Source organism: Tauraco erythrolophus, chromosome 25 (genome assembly GCF_009769465.1).
Source record: "Tauraco erythrolophus isolate bTauEry1 chromosome 25, bTauEry1.pri, whole genome shotgun sequence".
Taxonomy (NCBI): domain Eukaryota; kingdom Metazoa; phylum Chordata; class Aves; order Musophagiformes; family Musophagidae; genus Tauraco; species Tauraco erythrolophus.
Window position 1 is genome coordinate 8,325,367 of NC_141489.1, and position 21,731 is coordinate 8,347,097.

The following is a 21,731-nucleotide window of genomic DNA, read 5'->3' on the forward strand; positions in this document are numbered from 1 at the left end:
CACTCCCATTCCCAATCCCAGTCTCATTTCCAGACCAATCCCAGTCCCAATCCCAGCCCCAGCCCCACTCCCATTCCCAATCCCAGTCTCATTCCCAGCCCCAGCCCAATCCCAGTCCCAATCCCAGCCCCAGCCCCACTCCAATCCCAGTCTCATTCCCAGCCCCAGCCCCATCACAATCCCAGTCCCATCCCCACTCCCATTCCCTATCCCAGTCTCATTCCCAGCCCCAGCCCCAGCCCAATCCCAATCCCAATCCCAATCCCAGCCCCAGCCCCACTCCCATTCCCAATCCCAGTCTCATTCTCAGCCCCAGCCCAATCCCAGTCCCAATCCCAGCCCCACTCCCAATCCCAGTCTCATTCCAAGCCCAATCCCAGTCCCAATCCCAGCCCCATCCCCACTCCCATTCCCTATCCCAGTCTCATTCCCAGCTCCAGCCCCACTCCCATTCCCAATCCCAGTCTCATTCCCAGCTCCAGCCCCAGCCCCATCCCAATCCCAGCCTCACTCCCATTCCCAATCCCAGTCTCATTCCCAGCCCCAGCCCAATCCCAATCCCAGCCCCAATCGCAGTCCCATCCCCACTCCCATTCCCAATCCCAGTCTCATTCCCAGCCCCAGCCCAATCCCAGTCCCAATCCCAGCCCCAGTCCCACTCCCAGTCTCATTCCCAGCCCAATCCCAGCCCCATCCCCACTCCCATTCCCTATCCCAGTCTCATTCCCATCCCAGCCCCAGCCCTGTCCCAGTCCCATTCCCAATCCCAGTCCCATCTCAATCCTATTCCCAGTCCCATCCCAATCCCATTCTCATTCTCATCCCAGTCTCATTCGCAGTTCCATTCTCATCCCATTCCCATCCCAATCCCAGTCCCATCCCCAGTCCCATCCCCAGTCCTGTCCCAGTCCCATTCCACTCCCAATCCCATTCCCAATCTTAGTCCCGTCCCAGTCCCAGTCCTATCCAATCCTGTTCCATCCCATCCCCATTCCAGTCCCATCCCAATCCCAATCCCAGTCCCAGTCCTGCCCCACCCCCATCGCGCTCCCTTTGCCGCCGCCGTGGGCGGAGCGTTCCCGTGGGGATGGGGCGGAGCCACCCCGAGGGGCGTGTCCCGCCTCGTGCCGGGGCGGGGGAGGCGCGTTGCATCACGGCGGGGGGCGGGGCCGGGGACGCGCCGGGCGCGTGGCGCTGCTCCTTTGTTCGAGCAGCGGCCGGAGCCCGCGGAGCTGCCAGCGCCGGTCCCGGTCCCGCTCCCGGTCCCGCTCCCGGTCCCGCTCCCGGTCCCGCTCCCGGTCCCGCTCCCGCCCCCGCCCGGACCTGCGCCCTCCCCCCTGCACGACCCCGCCGCAGGTACCAGAGAAGGGAATTGCGGCGGGGGGGATGGGAGGAAGCGGGAGAGGAAATAAGGGCGGGGGGGAGGGCCGGGCTGATTCCTGGATCGCGGCGCGGGGGAAGGTAATGGGGGGGGGGGGCAGAGCTGCGGTAAACTGAAGGGGGGCGGTCCTGGGCTGGGGTGATTTGGGGGGGCAAAGCTGAGGTAAAAGGGGGCGGGTCTGACCCCGCTGAGGTGATTTGGGGGGGCAAAGCTGAGGTGAGTTGAGGGAGGCGGGGGAGGAGGGGGGCTGACCTCTTTGAGGTAAATTAGGGAGGTCCTGGGCTGGGGTGATTTGGGGGGTGGAGGGTCAAAGCTGAGGTAAATGGGGGGGAGCCTGGCACCGCTGGGATGATTTATGGGGGAAGCTGGTCTTAGGTGACTTGTGGGGGGCAAAGCTGAGGTAAAAGGGGGGGTCTGACTGCGCTGAGGGGGCAAAGCTGAAGGAACTTTAAGGGGGGGGTCCTGGGATGAGGTAAATGGGGGGGTCTTGGGCTGAGGTTAATTAAGGGGGACCCTGACCCCGCTGAGGTGATTTATGGGGGGGTCTGGGCTGGGGTGAATTGAGAGAGGTCAAATCTGAGGTAAAGGGGGAGGGTCTGACCCCCCTGAGGTGATTTGGGGTCCAAAGCTGAGGTGAATTGAGGGGGGAGGGGTCTTGGGTGGAGGTAAATGGGGAGGATCTGGCACTGCTGAGGTAATTTGGAGAGTGTGATAAATGAGTGAGTCCCAAACAGAACTCCAATTAAAGTTTACAATTTATTGGGCGAATAAAAGCAAGCAAACAGCGCTGGGTGCGCCGGGAGTCTCTGCTCCACCAAGACGCACACCATATAGTTCTTATTTCTGGTTTGAATTCCTTTTACTAATACATATTCTTAATTATTTCCGAGAAAAGGTGGTCTTATTACAATGGGCTCAGAGAAGTCATCTCCATAGTCTCCACCCCTAACCCCCCCCCAGTTGCGCGTGCGCAGTGTCTCCTGGTGGTCATGAGTAGGGGTCTCAGGGATGAAGGCTGTATGTCTTCCTCGTGATGACTTTTTCACCTCCCCAGAAAACTAGCCAAGTCATCATGACTGTGCCCTGCGAAGTCATCGGGATCGTCCTTGTTCTTCATCTTGGCTCCTGCTTATCTTACACAAGGGTTATGCAACTTACAGATACATGACTTAAGCAAGCTAACTCAAAAGTGGTTAAGCGAGATTAGAGATTAAGCGCGTACAGGCCCCCAGGCCCTTCTTGTCTAACACCTTGCAACTGGCAGTAAAGCAAAAGAAGAAGAGAAAAAAAAAAAAAAAAACAACCAAAACGTTAGGTGGGTTTTGACCATTCTGCTTTCTCTAGGGCTGCGGTTATACAAGAACGAACAGAATGGTTAAAGGTTACATATACAGAGAAGGTCATATTTCACCTTGCGGCCCTAACATTGTTTTATATTGCCGTGTATCAGGTGAACACATTTCACAATTGGGGCTCCTGGTTAGTAGCATCATGAGGCATTTTGCAGGTTTATGTTTTTGCATTTCACAGAGATCTTAAACTAAGACAATCACTTATCTTGAATCAGCACACCCTACTCCTTGCCACCTATTTGCACATCCATTGTCCCATATTGACACGAATCAAATGAACATATTTCACAGAGAGGCAAAGTGCTGAGGTAACTTTTAAGCAGGGGGGTCCTAGGCTGAGGTAAATTTGGGGGGAGGGAGCTCTTGGATTGAGGTAAAAGGGGGGTCCTGACCCCGCTGAGGTGAGGGCACCACCTCTCACAGCTTCGCCCTGTCGCCAGGGGCGTCCCGGGGGTCCCCCATCACCCCAGAGGAGGAAGAGGAGCTGGATCCAGCAGGTGAAGAGACGATGACGGTGTGGAGGCGACGCCAGGAGCTGGAGGTAGAAGGTGGTGCAGCCAGTGACCAGTCGCACCCGCAGCTGATGCTGCCGACGGCTGTGCACAGACAGATGGACGCAGCACAGCGGCAGGAGCCTGGTGAGGAAGAACACGTGTGTCATGGCAGGGGGGTGGTCACAGCATTGTGGGGCTGAAGCTCCTCAGTGTCAAGGGACGACGGCAGCACCGGGGCACCAGGGCCGGGGGTGCTGCGGGAGCAGGAGCAGGGATCTCATTTTTAGGGATTTAATGTCCTGGACCTTTAGGCTGCAGCTCTTGCTTTCTAGCATCCAAAGTCTCAGCTTTAGGGCGCAAAACTGATTGCTGTGGCAAATTGTCTTTTTTGGGGCCCAAAGTCTCATTTTTAGGAGCCAGCCCCTCCTTTTATGGACTGAATGCTCGTTTTAAGGCCCAAAGCCTCATTTTTAAGCTCCAAACACTCATCTTAGGATCCAAACCCTCATTTTAGGGGGCCAAACCCACCTTTTTATGTCCCAAAACTGCACTTTTAGGGATCAAAGCCTCTTTTGATGCTCCAAAGCCTTGTTTTTATGGTCCAAACCCACTTTAGGGGCTCAAAGCCCCATTTTTGAGTCCACAGCTTTGATTCTAGGGTTGAAAACATCCTTTTTAGGGGTCTAACCCTCCTTTTTAGGGTCAAACCCTCATTTGTAAGTTCGAAGCGCTGCTTTTGAGCTTCACAGACTCCTCTGAAGGGCTCAGAGCATCATTTTTCAGGCGCCATGTCTGATGTTGAGGGTCCAGAGCCCCAATGGCTGTAGAGGTCAAAGCACGATTTATAGGTTCCAAAGGCTCATTTTTGGGCTCAAACCCTCTCTTTTGGTTTCCAAAGCCTCATTTTCCAGAACGAAAACCTCACTTTGAGCTGAAATTCGGAGGGCTTACAGCCTTGTTTTGAGCCGTCAAAGACCCATTTTTGGGTGCAAAGCCGTACTTTTTGTTACCGAAGCATCACTGGAAGGTACAGACCGAACTTCACCTGACTTCAGGGTCCAAAGCCTCAATTTCATTTCCAAAGATCCATTTCCAGGTCCCAAGGCCTCTTCCTAAGGCCCAAACCCCTTTGTTGCAGCTCTGAGCCTCAATTGTAGTGCCCAGAGCCCCATGTTTGGGTCCAAAGATTCAGTTCTTTGGGGCCGTGGAGGAACCAATAGGTTTCCCTCATTTTCAGGGTCCAAAGCATCATTTGTAGCACTGTGCCCACACTTTTTAGTGCCTAAAGCCTCACGTTTAGGGCTAAAATCCTCATTTTTAGGGTCCAAACAGTTCTTTTATTACCCATAGCCTTTTTTTAGAGCCCGCGGTTTCCTTTTTTGAGTCCAAACTCTCATTTCTATGGTCCAAACCCCTCTTTTAGGGCCCGAAGCCTCATTTTCAGGGAACAAACGCTCATTTACAAGTTCCAAATCCCCCTTTTAAAGTGTGAAGACTCATTTTAAGAGCCCAGAGCATTAATTTTAAGGCCCAAAGTTGGATTTGGAAGGTCCAAAGCCTCACTGTTAGCATCTAAACCTTATTTATAGGGTCCAAATCTGTCTTCTATTACTCATAGCCTATTTTTAAGGACAAACACGTTCATTTTTAGGGTCTAAACCCTCACATTTCTGGCAGAAAACCTCATTTTAAGCTCTAAAGTCTCATTTAATGGTCCAGAGGCTCAGCTGTAGTTTGCAAAGACTCATTTTTAGAGACCAAAGCTGCATTTTTAGTTTCCGAAGCCTCATTTGCAGGCTCCAAAGTGGCATTTTTAGGATCCAGCCAGTTGTTTCAGGGATCCAAACTGCATCTGGACTGTCCAAACCCTCCTTTTTATGGCCCAAACCCTCCTTTTGATCGTGCATGGGTCTCACACACAGCTTCCTGCTTGCTGACACCGCAGGCGTCCTTGTCCCTTTGTGCCCTGATACAAAGTTCAGCCCAGAATTGGTGAATTCCTGAGCTTGCTGGTGTTACGACATGGACAATTGTGCTACTGCTCTGAATTTATTGCTGTGCTGTTACTCAGCAATGAATGGTCAGGCAGTGGCTGCTGGTGTCTGGTCTATCTGTGCAAGGTGCTGGGGTGAGCAGGACGGCTGTCCGGACACACGGGGCAGCTTCTGGTGCTCATGTTGGGTTCCTGAAGCTTCAGAGTGGCACCTGTGGAGAGAAACAGCTACTGAACCCCACGTCAGCTGCGGTGCTGGGCAGGTGTTAGGGTGTGGGGCAGCACTGGGTGCCCTGTGGGGTATTGGCACCCAACTGCACATGGGAGCCATGGGCATGGAGAGCTCCATGCAGAAAATAGAGTGCCCCGCGCCCCTTAGCTGGGGCTCCGCTCGACTGCCCATGGCTCGTCTGCTCTTGGCTGTGACCATCCTGACCTGCCTGCTCTGCGCGTGCTGGGAAGGAGAAGACCTGACCTTGGCAGACCGCAGGGACCCAAGCTCGGCACGGCACTGCAGGGCCAGGAGAGCCTCCTGTTCTCCTTTCTCGTGGCTATACACACACACACGTCACTCCCGAGAGTCGCGAGCACAGCACGTTCATGGGGTGTCTGATCCCACCTTCGGCCTCCCATCCTGCTTGGAACCCTCATGTTGCCTTCCTGCCCCTCCCCCCAGGAGCCCTCTGCTCCTGTGGAATCGACGGAACCAGCGGCTCTATGACATCACAGCCTGCGGGCCAAGGGCACCCTGGGCAAGGTGAGCATGGCAGGCACTACGTCGGCTGCTGCGCTGGTGGTGACTTGCCATCAGTTCTTGTAGCTGACACGTGGTGCTGGCAGCATGAAACTGCTCCTCGTCCTCGTCCTGCTGGCCCTGTGCTGGCCCGCACATGGCGCGTGGGACACCTGCGGGTAAGTGGCCCGAGGCTCTGGCAGGGAGCTTGGGCAACCCTTCTGGGGCTCACTGGAGGGGGCCCGCATGTCCCCCATGGCCACGCCACGGCTTGCCGAGCCCCGCCTGGGAGCCTCGGCCTGCACCCAGGCCGCTGGCACAGCTACTCTGCGGGGCTAAAGCAGGAACAGGGGCGGACGGACGCACATCCCACGGGGTTCCAGCTGTCCCTGCAACGCCTGGTGGGGAGGGAGACGGCTGACCTTCAGCCTGAGCAGCAGCAAGCCGCGGAGCAGGGCAGTAACAAGCTTCTGTTACAGAACGACCTGCGGGCTCCGGCCCATGGACTATCGCTCCGGCACGTCGCGTGTGGTGGGTGGCAGAGATGCCCAGGCAGGGGCTTGGCCCTGGATTGTCAGCATCCAGGACCCTTCAAAAATTGGCACGGGGCACATATGCGGAGGGTCCCTCATCAGCTCACAGTGGGTCCTCACGGCAGCCCACTGCTTCATCGAGGCCAGGTAAGGAGGACCAGGGAACAGGCGTAGCCCCACCACAGTAGAGCAGGTGCCCTGTCCGCAGCACCACGTGCTCCTCCCATCCCCTTTCCTTGCGGTGCACTCAGTGCCTGGGCACTCCTGAGCCCGGCTGAGACATGGCTCAGGAGAAGGCTGGGCTCTTGCCATGGCTTCCTAGATGCCTCCAGCTCCACAGCCCTTGTGCCTCAGGCGTGTGAGGGCAGTCGCAGCCTCTGTGCGCTGCTTTCCTCTCTCCCGCGGGAAGCAGAAGACAGGGAACTGCTGGGCTGCTGCAGCACGTGGCCCCGCTCCCTCTGACCTCTCTCTCCATCCGCCTTCCAGGCACATCACAATGTGGCGCGTGGTGGTCGGGGCCACCCGCTTGACTCAGCCAGGCCCCGAGACCCAAGTGCGCCACATCAAGCGGCTGCTGGTGCACGAAGACTACAGCAACGTCACGGAGGGCAACGACATCGCGCTGCTGGAGCTGGACCAGCCCGTGCAGTGCGGCTACTACGTCCAGCTCGCCTGCGTACCCGATGCCTCGCTGAGGGTCTCCCAGCTGAACACCTGCTATGTCAGTGGTTGGGGAGCCACGACTGCGAGATGTGAGTTCCCCAAAAGCGCTCGTGTCCTGAGCGCAAGCTTGACACGCTGGGCAGACGGGTTGGGCTTCCTGACCACAAAGGTGAAAGCCAGAGGCAGACTCGGGGAACGTACGCCTCTGGAGAGATGGGCCTGAGCCATTCCCCAAAGCAAGAGAAAACCCGGGACAGTGCCTTCGGGATGCAAAGCCAGTCCCTGGGGAAAGGGTTCACCGGGACAGGGGAGAACTGGCAACGAGCTGCTGGGTGCTAATTCCTTTCTGTGCTCACAGCTGGAGGATCAACTGATGTCCTGCAAGAAGCCAAGGTCGGCCTCATCGATGCCAAGCTCTGTAACAGCAGCCAGTGGTACAGAGGGGCCATCCACAGCCACAACCTGTGTGCTGGCTACGCGAAGGGCGGCATCGACACCTGCCAGGTAGGAGCGTGCCACAAGCCAAGCCCCAGCAGCAGCACCGGCAGCCCTGTCCCAGCCCACACGTACCCCGGCACGTGCTCTGCCTGGCAAGTCACCCTCCCACCACGGGGTCCTCACGGCTCTGGGGCTCACCTCCCCTTCTCCAGCTGCAGGTCCTTGCCCAGTGCTCCCCCCTTGTCCCAGAAAGCCCGGTGCTGCTCGGGGCAGTCCACAGTTCCAGAACCCAATCCTGGAACATCCCTCTTCCACACATCCCGGATCGCCGTGCAGGGAGGGCAGACAGCCCTACCTTACAGACCCACCACCCCCTCCCAGACAAGGTTCCGTAGGCTCCAGCACCCGAGCAGAGCCTTTCTGGACACTGAATGCAGCACTGGCAGGTGCTGGGGAGAGAAGACAGCCAACCCTAGTGCTGATGGTGGCCACCACCACCACCACCTCACTCCTCTCTCCTCTGCTGCAGGGTGACAGCGGTGGTCCTCTCATCTGCAAAGACCGGAGTGCCGACCACTTCTGGCTCGTTGGCGTGACCAGCTGGGGGAGAGGCTGTGCAAGAGCCAGACGGCCCGGAGTCTACACCTCTACCCAGCACTTTTATGACTGGATCCTGGGACAGATGGCACTGCACCCAGCAGTAACAGCTACTCCAACGCCACAGCCAGTCTTCACCTCCACCCCTATGCAGAGGCCCTGCTCATTTTACGTGCAATTTTTTAACCTACTGCAGCAGCTCCTGCAGTTCATACGGGGAGAAAAATGAGCAGCAGGATGAGGAGGATCCACCGCAGGTTTCAGGGTACCACCGCCACGTGCTTCTTGCCTATCCAAAGTCAGCCTCGGTGGCAAAGCCCTGCTCTGTCCTGCCCACTCCCCTCTGAGGCACACAAATGCTGAAGGGGACTTTCTTCTTGAAATAAAGTTGCCGCTTCTCACAGCAAACCTCACTTCTGTCCAGTTCAGTCTCCTGGGGGAGGCAAGGACTGCCACGGCCGGCACCTGCAGGATGAGGCTGCAGGTGGGGCACAAAGGGCAAGAGTCACTCCAAAGGGCTGAAAGCGCCCGGTGAGATAGGAGGGTGCTCAGAGCCACGGTGAGATGGAGAAGGCTGGCACACTGAGACTAGGAAGAGGATGGGAAAAAAACATGTGAAAGCAGACAAGCTTGGGGGTACGCACTAAGGGAGACAAGCTGATGATTAGGGCCGGGCTGAGCTCACGGAACAGACCGTGGGAAACTCTCGAGCACGACAAGAGAAATTGCTGGGCATAGGAAAGAGAGTGAGAAGCTGGCAGGAGTTACAGTGCCATAAGGAACAGCCAGATCCAACGGAGAGTTAAGGGGCATTGATGCGAGAGGTGGTCACACTTCCCAGGTGGTTGAAGGAAGAGTTGGGGTCATTTAGGGGAGAGGAATGTGGCAGGGACAGCAGTGCCTAGGAAACCGCATCAGTAATGCCAGGGAAGTCCCAGGTGGCTTGGCTACCAGCACTTGAACCCCCCAGTCTGTTCCCAGGCTGGACAAACCTGGGAGCAAGGGGGCAAAAATAAGCGAGGTAGGTCCCTTGTTTGGGAGGAGACGGGTAGAGAGAGGGAGGAGTCAGGGAATGTGAGGGGGGATGTATTAACATGGAAAATGCGGAGAAGGAGGGATCAAAAGGAGTCAGGGAAGATGAGGAGGGAGCATCCACCACCTCTCTGGGCAACCTGTTCCAGTGTTCTACAACTCTCATGGTAAAAAATTTTTTCCTAATATCCAATCTGAATCTATCTCCCTGTATTTTAAAACCATTACCCCTTGTCCTATCACAACAGGCCCTCCTGAACAGCCTCGCCCCATCTTTCTTGTAGGCCCCCTTGAGGTACTGGAAGACCGCTGTAAGGTCACCCCGGAGCCTCCTCTTCTCCAGGCTGAACAGCCCCAACTCTTTCAGCCTGTCCTCATAGGAAAGGTGCTCCAGCCCTCTTATCATCTTCGTGGCCCTCCTCTGGACCCTCTCCAACCGGTCCATGTCCTTCTTATGTTGGGGGCTCCAGAACTGGACGTAGTACTCCAGGTGAGGTCTCACGAGGGCGGAGTAGAGGGGGAAAATCACCTCTCTCGACCTGCTGGCCACACTCCTCTTGATGCAGCCCAGGATGCGGTTGGCCTTCTGGGCCGCAAGAGCACATTGCCGGCTCATATTGAGCTTCTCGTCCATCAGTACTCCCAAGTCCTTCTCCTCAGGGCTGCTCTCGATCCATTCTCCGCCCAGTCTGTATTTGTGCCTGGGATTGCCACGACCCAGATGTAGGACCTTGCATTTGGCCTGGTTGAACTTCATGAGGTTGACACGAGCCCACCTCTCCAGCCTGTCGAGGTCCCTCTGGATGGCATCCCTCCCTTCCAGCGTGTCGACGGCACCACACAGCTTGGTGTCATCGGCGAACTTGCTGAGGGTGCACTCCATGCCACTGTCCACGTCACCGACAAAGATGTTGAAGAGGGCCGGGCCCAACACAGACCCCTGAGGGACGCCACTCGTGACCGGTCTCCACTTGGACATCAAGCCGTTGACCACTACTCTCTGAGTGCGGCCATTGAGCCAACTCCTTATCCACCGAGTGGTCCATCCATCAAACCCAGTGTCTCCTGGTGGTCGTGAGTAGGGGTCTCAGGGATGAAGGCTGTATGTCTTCCTCGTGATGACTTTTTCACCTCCCCAGAAAGAGACGCATTTACGCATTTCGCATTTACGCATTTATGCATTTAAAGTCCCTATGGAGACGCATTTAAGGTCGACATGACGACCCACGCCGGAGCGCATTTAAAGTTTGTATGATGACCCACGCCAGAGCGAGTGGCTACAGCTCCTTAAAAGTCCAGGACTGGTAAAGCCCGCACTTGGGCAAATCCAATGGGGTAAGGATTTGCCCCCCCAGCGGGCAGGATTCACGCTTTCGCCGTGAGTAGGGGATCCACTGGAGCAAGGGACAATGGTGTAAGGACTCCTTTTCCTTTAAGAGAAGCGGCAGTAACAACTTGGAATGGACTGACCTGCACTCCCCCATTCTGTGCCCCCCTGCGCCGCTGGGGGGAGGAGGTAGAGTCGGGAAGAAGAGGCAAAGGGGGGGAGGGGTGGTGTTGTTTTTTTAAGACCTGGCCTTGTTTTCTTGTTATCCTCCCAAGTAACCGTTTTTGTGTGCTTTTCTCTTTTGTAGGTAGCTGTTAATAAATAGTTTTGCTTTAAGAAAACAGCCTCTTTTACCCGGGACCGTGATTGGTGGGTGCTCCTCTGTTCCTGTCTCGATCCTGAGCTCCTTTATTACATTTTTCTCTCCTCTCCATTTTACTGGACTGGGAGAGCTGCGTGGGTTTAGTTGCCGTATCGGCCTAACCCACGACAATGTTGAAGAGGGCCGGGCCCAACACGGACCCCTGAGGGACGCCACTCGTGACCGGTCTCCACTTGGACATCGAGCCGTTGACCACTACTCTCTGAGTGCGGCCATTGAGCCAACTCCTTATCCACCGAGTGGTCCATCCATCAAACCCATGCCTCTCTAGTTTAGAGAGAAGAATGTCGTGCGGGACAGTGTCAAAAGCTTTGCACAAGTCCAGGTAGATGATATCCGTTGGTCGACCCTTGTCCACCGATGCTGTCACCCCATCATAAAAGGCCACCAAGTTGGTCAGGCACGATCTGCCTTTGGTGAAGCCATGTTGACTGTCACCCACCACCTCCTTGCTCTCCATGTGCCTTAGCATGGTTCCCAGGAGAATCTGCTCCAGGACCTTGCCAGGCACAGAGGTGAGGCTGACCGGCCTGTAGTTGCCCGGGTCCTCCTTGTTCCCCTTTTTAAATATGGGGGTTATGTTCCCTCTCTTCCAGTCGTTGGGGACCTCGCCAGACCGCCACGACTTCTCGAATACAATGGCCAGTCGCTTGGCAACTTCATCCGCCAGTTCCTTCAGGACCCGCGGATGGATCTCATCAGGTCCCATGGACTTGTGCACCTTCAAGTTCCTCAGATGTTCCCGAACCTGCTCTTCAAGTACAGTGGGCGGTGGTTCATCCTCACAGTCCCTGCTAGTTCTTTCCACAGCTTGGGTGGTAAGACAAGAGGCTTTATCAGTGAAGACTGAGGCAAAAAAGTCATTGAGTAACTCAGCCTTTTCTATGTCCCGGGTAACCAGAGCACCAGTATCCTTCTGGAGGGGGCCTACATTCTCCTTGAACTTCCTTTTGTCCCCTACATACCTATAGAAGCTTTTCTAATTGCTTTTTATATCCCTTGCCAAATTCAATTCCTTCAGGGCTTTAGCCTTGCTCACCTGATCCCTGGTCACTCGTACAGCTTCTCTGTATTCCTCCCAGGCTATCTGTCTCCACTTCCACCCTCTATAGGCTAACCTCTTCATTTTCAGTTGGTCCAGGAGCTCCTTGCTCATCCACGTGGGCTTCCTGGTCTTTTTGCCTGACTTGTTCTTCATTGGGATGCACCTCTGCTGAGCTTGGAGGAGGTGCTCCTTGAATGTGGACCAACTTTCCTGGGCCCCTCGTCCCTCCAGGGCCGCCTCCCACGGCACTTTGCCCATCAGGTCCTTGAAGAGGCTGAAGTCTGCCCTCTTGAAGTCTAGGGTACAGAGCTTGCTGTATAGTTTCCTTGCTGCCCTGTGGATCTTGAACTCCACCGTGTCGTGGTCACTGCAGCCAAGGCTGTCCTTAAGTTTCACATTGCCCACCAGTCCCTCTCTGTTGGTGAGCACAAGGTCAAGCATAGCACCCCTCCTTGTCGGCTCCTCGATCACGTGCAGGTGATAGGTGAATCAACAGACGTGAACAATCCAGCCTTTCCTGAGAGCACGTGCCTGGATGCAGAAAGGGAATTTGACACCATGACGACATTGCTTTCAGGATTCAACCAATCATACTAAGGGTTGGGCTATTGTTTGTATCATAGCCAATCACAGATTGCCAAGTCTCATTTAGAAAGCTATAAAGCACGCTGAATGTGTGCAAATAAAGGTTCACTTCTTTGATCACATTGATCGTGTCAGGTGTCCTCACTCATCTCCCACAATGCCCTTGGGAAATAATGTAATTGAGGAAATTAAAAGAGTTAAGAGAAATTAAAATGACAGCTATTTGCAATTCATTAGTTAAAACCGGGAGCCAGGGTTTTGATAAAAGAAAGAGAAAACCCTATCTCCCCTCTGGGAAGGATCTTTTCTTGTTTTATTAACCACAGAAACAGCTGTAAGAACTGCTGAAAAGGATGGACACACATCGCGAGTAAAAAGTCCAGTAAAGAAGTGGAAAATAATATCTGAACTGGGAGGAACTAAGCTAACCATCCAACGAACTTAAAGAGACCTCCACCGGAGAAATATAAGCTAAGTTACTGTGGGAATTTTATAATGACAACTCCTATAAAATTATGCAGAATAAATAAATAAGAAAATAAAAATAATAATAATAAAAACAAAAAAAAAAACCAAAGAACGTTTAGTATTGGCGGGAGGTTATATTGGTACAAGCCCCTGGGCAGGGTGGGGGGGAAGCTGACACTAATTCCTGTCCATTGTGTAAACGGTGTTGTTTGTTTGTCAGAGCTAAATGCTCTAAAGAAAGATATCTACATAACAATTTAGATTTTTGGTATATTTGCTGTAAAGCTACCACCCCCTTATATTATTTCCCGTAGGTTAAATTTTATTATAGTCAACATAAACAGAAAATTTTAGATATAACATACCAAAGGGGAACAAGGAGGACCCGGGCAACTACAGGCCGATCAGCCTCACCTCTGTGCCTGGCAAGGTCATGGAGCAGATTCTCCTGGGAACCATGCTAAGGCACATGGAGAGCAAGGAGGTGGTGGGTGACAGCCAACATGGCTTCACCAAAGGCAGATCGTGCCTGACCAACTTGGTGGCCTTTTATGATGGGGTGACAACATCGGTGGACAAGGGTCGACCAACGGATGTCATCTACCTGGACTTGTGCAAAGCTTTTGACACTGTCCCGCACGACATTCTTCTCTCTAAACTAGAGAGGCATGGGTTTGATGGATGGACCACTCGGTGGATAAGGAATTGGCTCAATGGCCGTACTCAGAGAGTAGTGGTCAACGGCTCGATGTCCATGTGGAGACCGGTCACGAGTGGCGTCCCTCAGGGGTCCGTGTTGGGCCCGGCCCTCTTCAACATCTTTGTCGGTGACGTGGACAGTGGCATGGAGTGCACCCTCAGCAAGTTCGCCGATGACACCAAGCTGTGTGGTGCCGTTGACACGCTGGAAGGGAGAGATGCCATCCAGAGGGACCTCGACAGGCTGGAGAGGTGGGCCCGTACCAACCTCATGAAGTTTAACCAGGCCAAGTGCAAGGTCCTACATCTGGGTCATGGCAATCCCAGGCACAAATACAGACTGGGCGGAGAATGGATCGTGAGCAGCCCTGAGGAGAAGGACTTGGGAGTACTGGTGGACGAGAAGCTCAATATGAGCTGGCAATGTGCTCTTGCGGCCCAGAAGGCCAACCGCGTCCTGGGCTGCATCAAGAGGAGCGTGGCCAGCAGGTCGAGGGAGGTGATTCTCCCCCTCTACTCTGCCCTCGTGAGACCTCACCTGGAGTATTGCGTCCAGTTCTGGAGTCCCCAACATAAGAAGGACATGGACCAGTTGGAGAGGGTCCAGAGGAGGGCCACGAAGATGATAAGAGGGCTGGAGCACCTTTCCTATGAGGACAGGCTGAAAGAGTTGGGGCTGTTCAGCCTGGAGAAGAGGAGGCTCCGGGGTGACCTTATAGCGGTCTTCCAGTACCTCAAGGGGGCCTACAAGAAAGATGGGGAGGGGCTGTTCAGGAGGGCCAGTTGTGATAGGACAAGGGGTAATGGTTTTAAAATAGAGGGAGGTAGATTCAGGTTGGATATTAGGAAAAAATTTTTTAGCATGAGAGTTGTAGAACACTGGAACAGGTTGCCCAGAGAGGTGGTGGATGCTCCATCCCTGGAGACGTTCAAGGCCAGGTTGGATGAGGCCCTGAGCAACCTGATCTAGTTGGAGATATCCCTGTTCCTTGCAGGGGGGTTGGACTAGATGACCTTTGAAGGTCCCTTCCAGCCCTAACGATTCTATGATTCTATGATTCTATGAATTGGAAAGAGCTAACCTTGCAACTCCACGAGCACTCAGAAAAAAAAAACCAACACCCCTTGAAATTAAAAAAAGAGGGCAAGACTGGATAGGGAACCACTGGTGCGGCTTGAAAGGTCTGCCAAGGGCTGCAACACCTTCCGGCTGTGACCGCCGACCACTATCGTCCTTACCGGACCTCTTTTAGTCCTACTTGGGGTGAGTTTCTTGACCCTGACTGTGGCAAACAACTGCAGTCAACGTGTGGTCACTACCAGAAGGGGACGAGTAAGCTCCCAAACCTTGGTCTATCATACTATCTATGACTGTAAGAGTCAGAGAGTAGGAAGCTGCATTCATAACCTAACCCAATATATATGCTTAATAGAATAATAAGATTACAAGCTATAGTGGAAATAGTTGTGAATAAAACCGGAGATGCACTTGGATTCATTGCAAAACAAAACACCAAGATGAGAAGTGCTTTATATCAAAATCGCTTAGCTTTGGATTATTTACTAGCACAAGAAGGAGATGTTTTTAGAAAATTTATTCTTAGTAATTGTTGTTTAAAAATTGATGATGAAGGAAAATCTATAAATGAACTCATAAGAAAAATGAAAAAAAACAGCACATGTCCCAGTCCAAACCTGGAACGGAATCAATTTAGGAGGATTAGGGTCTTGGGGAAGCTTTTTCAGTGGGGACTGGTTTACTAAAATTAGAATAGTTGTATTAGGAATATTTAGAAGATTGTTAATAATTCCATGTTTGATACCTTGTGTTACTAGACTAATACATTCGGTTATACAAGGAATGCAAATATCTGCAGTACCTGTTGATCCAGAACAAGGAAAAGAAAAGACTCATTTCCTGATGGTAATAAACACAAAGGAAGATCCAGAACTAATACCAATTCGGCAAGTGTTGAAACGATTTGAAACAAAAACACGAATCAATGCCATAAAAGAAGAAAGCGGGAATTGTGAAATGTGTTCACCTGGTTCGTGTCAATATAAAACAGTGTTAGGGCCGCATAGTGAAATATGACCTTCTCTGTATATGTAACCTTTAACCGTTCTGTTTGTTCTTGTATAACCGCAGCCCTAGAGGAAGCAGGATGGTACGTATATAGTTCTCGCTTCTTGCAAAAGCCGCCTAACGTTTTTGTTTTGGTGCCAATTGCAAAGTGTTAGACAAGAGGAGCCTGTACGCGCTTAATCTTGCTTAACCACTTTTAAGTCAGCTCAGCTCAAGCCATATATCTGTAAGTTGCACAACCCTTGTGTAAGATAAGCAGGAGCCAAGATAAAGAACAGGGACGGTCCTGATGACTCTGCAAAGAACAGTCATGATGACTTCACTGGTTTTCGGGGAGGTGAAAAGGTCATCGCGAGGAAGACATATAGCCTTTATCCCTGAGGCCCCTGCTCACGACCACCAGGAGACACTGCGCCCGTGCTGCTGGGGGGGGGGGGGTTAGGGGTGGAGACTATGGAAATGACTTCTTGGAACTCATTGTAATAGGACCACCTTTTTTCAGAAATAATTAAGAATATGTATGAGTAAAAGGAATTCAAACCAGAAACAGGAACTGTACGGTGTGCGTCTTGGTGGAGCAGAGACTCCCGGTGCACCCAGCACTGTTTGCTTGCCTCTATTGATTTAATAAATTTCAAACTTTAATTGAAATCCTGTTTGGAGCTAAATCATTTATCACAGTATTATGGCACCTTTCCTTGTATTAATTCGACCATTTTCTTCTTTTTCTTTTTTTTTAAATAAAAAAGTTACTTTTTTTTTTCTGTTTACAAAGGAAATTCAGTGAGAACAAAGAATACTTTAAGAGTCCATAAAGTGAGGTTTACTGTTAAAATGATCAGTTCAATCAAAAACTTAGCTTACTGTCATGGGCTAGGCCGCTCCAGCAACTGAACCCCACACAGCCGGTCACTCATCCTCCCCCACCCCCAGGGATGAGGGAGAGAATTAAAGGAGAAACGGGAAACCCGTGGGTTGAGATAAGAACAATTTAATACAGATGATTTAATACACAGGGTAGATGCTCACCACCTCCTCGTATGCGAAGCCCGTCTTGTCCCGAAGCTGCAATCCCGGACGAACGCGAGGCCCCGAAATAGAGAGGAGGAGAGAGAGAGAGTACTCCGAGAGTGGGAGTACTGGGAGAGAGAGGGGAAAAAAAGGCAATAGAGCAAAAGCGCAGCAAGCGCAAAAGAGCAAAAGCAGCGAAAGAGCCAAAGCGCAAAAGCCCTTCTGTCCGGCTGCCCCTCACTTTTATACTGGACATGATGCTGCATGATATGGAATACTAATTGGCCAGTTTGGCCCTCAATCTTCAGTTCCACCACAAATCACAAGGGAAATCGTGTCCCCCTTGTCCCAGCTATGCTCCCCCCTTATCCTGCTGTGCTTCTGCCCTCCGGCACACTGAAAAGTCCTTGGTCAACTATAAACATCAGCTTGCTATCAACATTCTTCTCAGAGTGAGCCTCTGAGTAAAACCAAAACATGGAGCTCTTCTAGCTGCTAAAAAGAAAGAACTAACTCTGTCCCAGCTAAAACCAGGACACTTACTTGCACACAAAAAATTCTTATGTACACAAAGAACTTCTTTCAAGGTACTGAAAAGAAGTAACTGGCTAATCCAAGAGTGAACCCCTTTGGAACTGGCACGTCCATATGCCACACAAGTGCCTGCCACACTCGACATGTCTGTTTTCAGCAGCACAGACTCTTCTACAGCCACATCATCCTTGGTTGAACTTATTTCTAGATGCATACCACAAAAAATCAAAGTTTCTGAATAGAAATTCCATCTTTCTCATTTTGACATGATATGAGAGAAAGCAGATGAAGCTTTTCCTGCATGTTTCTAGAAAGCACCAAGTATTTCCCTAATGAGTAATTCTTTATCTTTCTATTTTCTCCATTTAAGAAAAGTTTCTTTCCAGGCACTGATCTGCATCAATTGTATTTATATTTTCTTACAACCTCCCAGGATTTAAAAGTCAAAGCAAAAAAAACCCAGCCATGTATTTAAGCGTGGAATGCATCCTGATCTGTAAGTGGTGAGTAATTTGGTTACTTTTAGAATGGATACATGAATATAAGATCTGAGACTAGTACATACCTTCAGGTTGACAAGAAAGAACAAAAATATACTTATTCTGAGAAATGCATATACGGAAATGTCACGGAATAACACAGTATCTGACCAATAGAGGTCAGTTCAATAAAAGTCAGGAGCAATTCGACCAGTCTACCAGTTTCCCAAGAAAGACAAGACCTTTGTATCCGACCCGCCTGCCTACCCTGGGCAGCCTGCTAAGTTGGAGGGTGCTTACCTGACCTGTTCAGGCACCTCGCTGGCAGCACAATGGGTCATCCTCCCTTACATTAAAGTTTCCAGAAACTTATATTAAAACAACAAATTTTAATACTGATGCTCATGACAGGATACAGATTCAAAGACAGCCGGTGATAGGGACTGACTGCAAAAACAGATTTGATTTAGAACAATATAAACTACAACTGATCAGTGATAACACTAAATCGCTAGCAAAATGTTAGTAAGTAAATGCGCAAAACACAGAGCTCTCATCCAATAGGCATCCCAATTGTGGGGGGGAAGAGAGGTCCAGCCTGTCAACTGATCCCAGACATTTCGATGGAAGTCTTCACCCCTAACATCCCTCTTTTCCTTAGCCATTTTATACTATTTCTTTACTTTTAGGTGGAGCTTTGAGTGACTCTAGTCATACATATTACAATGAGCAAAGTTCAGCTTCAGGGCATGATCCCACCTTTGTGGTTGAGGAGGCGACTGCAATCTGTTTTTCTTGACAGCAGTGGTGCTGTTATCTTCCTCTTTGTCTCTGATAACAGGGACAAGCCGTGGTGCTTCTGTGCCACTCTCCTCCCCATTTCAGGGATATTGCAGGTTCCATCAGGCCAGATGCAGGCCTTACCCATTCACACATCCATTTCCACGCACTCGGTTCCTGGAAATAGCAACTGTGTATCACTTCAAAGCTGCTCTCTCATTGTTTAAGATGTAAGCTGAACTTTGGGGGACAATATTCTCCCATTCCCCTCAATTCCTGTTATTTTTCCACAGTAAATCACAAAAAGTTCTAAATATACAGTATGTAAACAAGAATTCTCTTTTTTTTTTACTTGACAGACTCTCCATACTGTGGAACTGATGAACATGTACAAAGATAGAACAACATCCATAAATTCAATGTAAAGCAGCCTCACAGATTTCTTGTTTGTGTTAACATACACACTTTTCATTCGGGGAACAAATGGCTTTAAGTCACCACTAAGTTGTTTTTTTTTTTTTAATCATTGTATTTCAGTTCACCTCACAAACCAGATTCTATTGAATTGTTTTGAAATGAGTGTCGTAGCATTTAGCCAATCACTCTGGGAGGTGGATGGTCAAGCGGCCAATAGCCTTGGCCATCGTTGTGAACCATGTTATATATACGGATTTGTAATTAATTAAAGGTTGGCATTGGCATTTTCCCCTGGACCTGAATTCTGTGTCATTCTTCTCTCCGTCCTCGGTATGACAGCGACATTTGGTGACCCTGATGTGATACAACCGCAACTGAATTTAGAAGGTACGTGCACACCCCCCGGGGCTCCAGGGATGGAACTCTAGACTGAAAAGATGGGGCAAAGCTCTGCGAAAGAAAGCACGATATTTTCTGCCTTCTAAAATATGATAACAATCACGGGAGCTGACATAAGTGACAAAGCTCTCTGTGAATTGCTAAATTGGGCAGCAGAACATGAGCTTGTAGCTGATCCTAATGCTGCCTTTAGCCCAGAAGCTTGGGAATTGTTAGGGGATAAGTTAATTCATGAGACCGTGTTTGGACATAAGAACGTAACCGACCTGCTACGTACATGGGGGACCCTATATGATATAATGCAGAAGTGGACAGCAGGAAGAGAAGGGAAAGAATTACCGGGCTCTGACGAATCTGAGGGTGAAGGTTCTGAAGGGGATGATGAGTTATCTGAGGGAGGGCTGACCCCGGACAGCATGGGCAGCGTACCCGCCGCGTCTCCGCTGCCCTCAGGGACTGAGAGACTCGTGGGGACTGTGCGGGGGTCCTATCCCTCCCCGCGGGATTATGTTCCGCCTAAGTATCCTTCTCCAAGTGATTTTGTGATGACGAAATATCCCCTCCAGTGGAACAGTTAGCAAAACTAACCGGACAAAGCAAAGCGTTGGAACGTCCCCCACCCTCCGCCCCAGCGGCCCCCCTCTCCTCCTCCGCACTACGGCCGCCCGTACAGCCGGCTGCTTCAGTTACTGCAGCGAGATCTGTCCTTCCTACAGCTCCGCCATTGCTGCAGTCAGGCACAGCAGCCGGGGTGCTACCGCAGCCGGGAGGGGCAGGAGATATCATGGCGGCGTCGGCTCCAGCACCTTTGTATCTCATACTGGCGCCCGTAGCGCTTGGCTATCCGGCGCATGCACCAGCATCCGGGCATTTCCTGGCACAGGCACAGACAGTGCAGCTGCCGATGGCGGATTTCTTGGCACACCAGCAGACGGCACTTTTGCGAGAAATATTACAGCAACTAGCGGTGCTGATGGAGGTGTTGCGGCGGGCTACCGCTGCTGGACCTGCGCCGGGGCGACCTGGGCTGGCTGTGCCAACCGGCACGGCAGCGGCCCCGGATGCGGTCTCGAGTGCAGTGCCGGCAGCCCCGGCGGCGGTGCCTGCACGGACAGTGATGCCGCCGCAAGCCGCAGCCCCCAAAGCTGCATTTCTGTGCGTAGCTCCGCAACCGTCCACAGCCTCTGCCGCTACACCGCCCGCTGGCCCGGCGCCTGTGCCCTGCCAGCCTTCCTCATCCGTGAGGCCCGACAATGCCAGCAGTGTTACTGCGGGCTCACTTACTACACTGCAGGAAACTGTGGCGGTGGTCAGACGCCGGCAACCGTAACACAGCTGGCCCACAACCATCCTTGGACACTTCCAGAATGTAGTGTGACTGTGCGTCCAAAAAATTCAAAATGGTTTTGGGAAGCGGTCAAGAGGCTGGGGACTGCAAGGATGGAGTTGGGGGATTTCTGATAACTCCTCCCCGCTCCCTTCAGGAGTCACTGGCTCAATCCAGCAAAACTAAAGAGGAAACAAATGCCCGAAGAGCAGAAGTCCCCAAACATGTCACATCATATCATGAAGGAGAAGCTAATGGGACAGAGCCACTTGGCTATAGCATGTGTGTTCTGCTCTGTATCGTTAATTTACTGATGTTGAGTATTTCAGCAGGTAACTTACGGGACTTCCAGGACTATCCCAGTGACTGTGATCACAAGTTATTCACCAGTGGCACTTGAACAAGAAAAGCCTTTCTGAACAAAGGCGTTTCTGCAGCTCTTGTTGGTGTTTTGCATTTCAGCTGACTCCCTCTGTCTTCCTGAAGGAGATGTCTCTTCCCACCAAGCAGAGGCTGGCCAGCACTCGGGACATGAAGCTACCCCAGATTGCCCAGCTCCTGGGCATGAATGACAGCTCCCGTCAGAAGGTAGCCTTTTCCTGCCCTTTTCCTTGCTGTTTGTGACATTTGAAGAGGGGATGTGCTTGTGACAGGCTTGCCTTCAGCTTATCTAATTACCTCAAGGAGTAGATCCTCTTGTCCTTTCAGACTGCTGGTGATGGTGGGGTTCCTTCTGCTGGGAGAAAGCTAAAACCTTTTTCCCCAGTGAGATGTTGAACTCCTGATCTGCACCAAGCCAATTTAAATAACCTCTGCTGAGTTCGATGGGGTTTTCTGGAGTTAAGCTGTTATTGCTGAAGCATGATAAAGGGGGAAGGCTGGGGCAGGACACGAGGGCATGAGCTTGCCGTTTTCCATCCTCCCTCTGGAATGGCCACCTCCTCTCTTGCATTGCTGCAGTCACTGTCAAACGCTT

General features: G+C 51.8%; 1 protein-coding gene across 1 annotated transcript in view; it reads left to right on the forward strand.

Moving 5' to 3' along the window:
• Positions 1–1,293: 1,293 nt before the first annotated feature.
• Positions 1,294–21,731, forward strand: part of LOC147527060 (acrosin-like) — a 57,632-nt gene continuing 37,194 nt past the window's right edge. The window contains exons 1-6 of the mRNA XM_086626368.1: positions 1,294–1,356; positions 3,174–6,132; positions 6,433–6,633; positions 6,973–7,238; positions 7,508–7,653; positions 8,117–8,340. Coding sequence (XP_086482494.1) covers positions 6,062–6,132; positions 6,433–6,633; positions 6,973–7,238; positions 7,508–7,653; positions 8,117–8,340 — 908 coding nt within the window. The 5' untranslated portion in view covers positions 1,294–1,356; positions 3,174–6,061. The remainder of the gene's footprint in view (positions 1,357–3,173; positions 6,133–6,432; positions 6,634–6,972; positions 7,239–7,507; positions 7,654–8,116; positions 8,341–21,731) is intronic.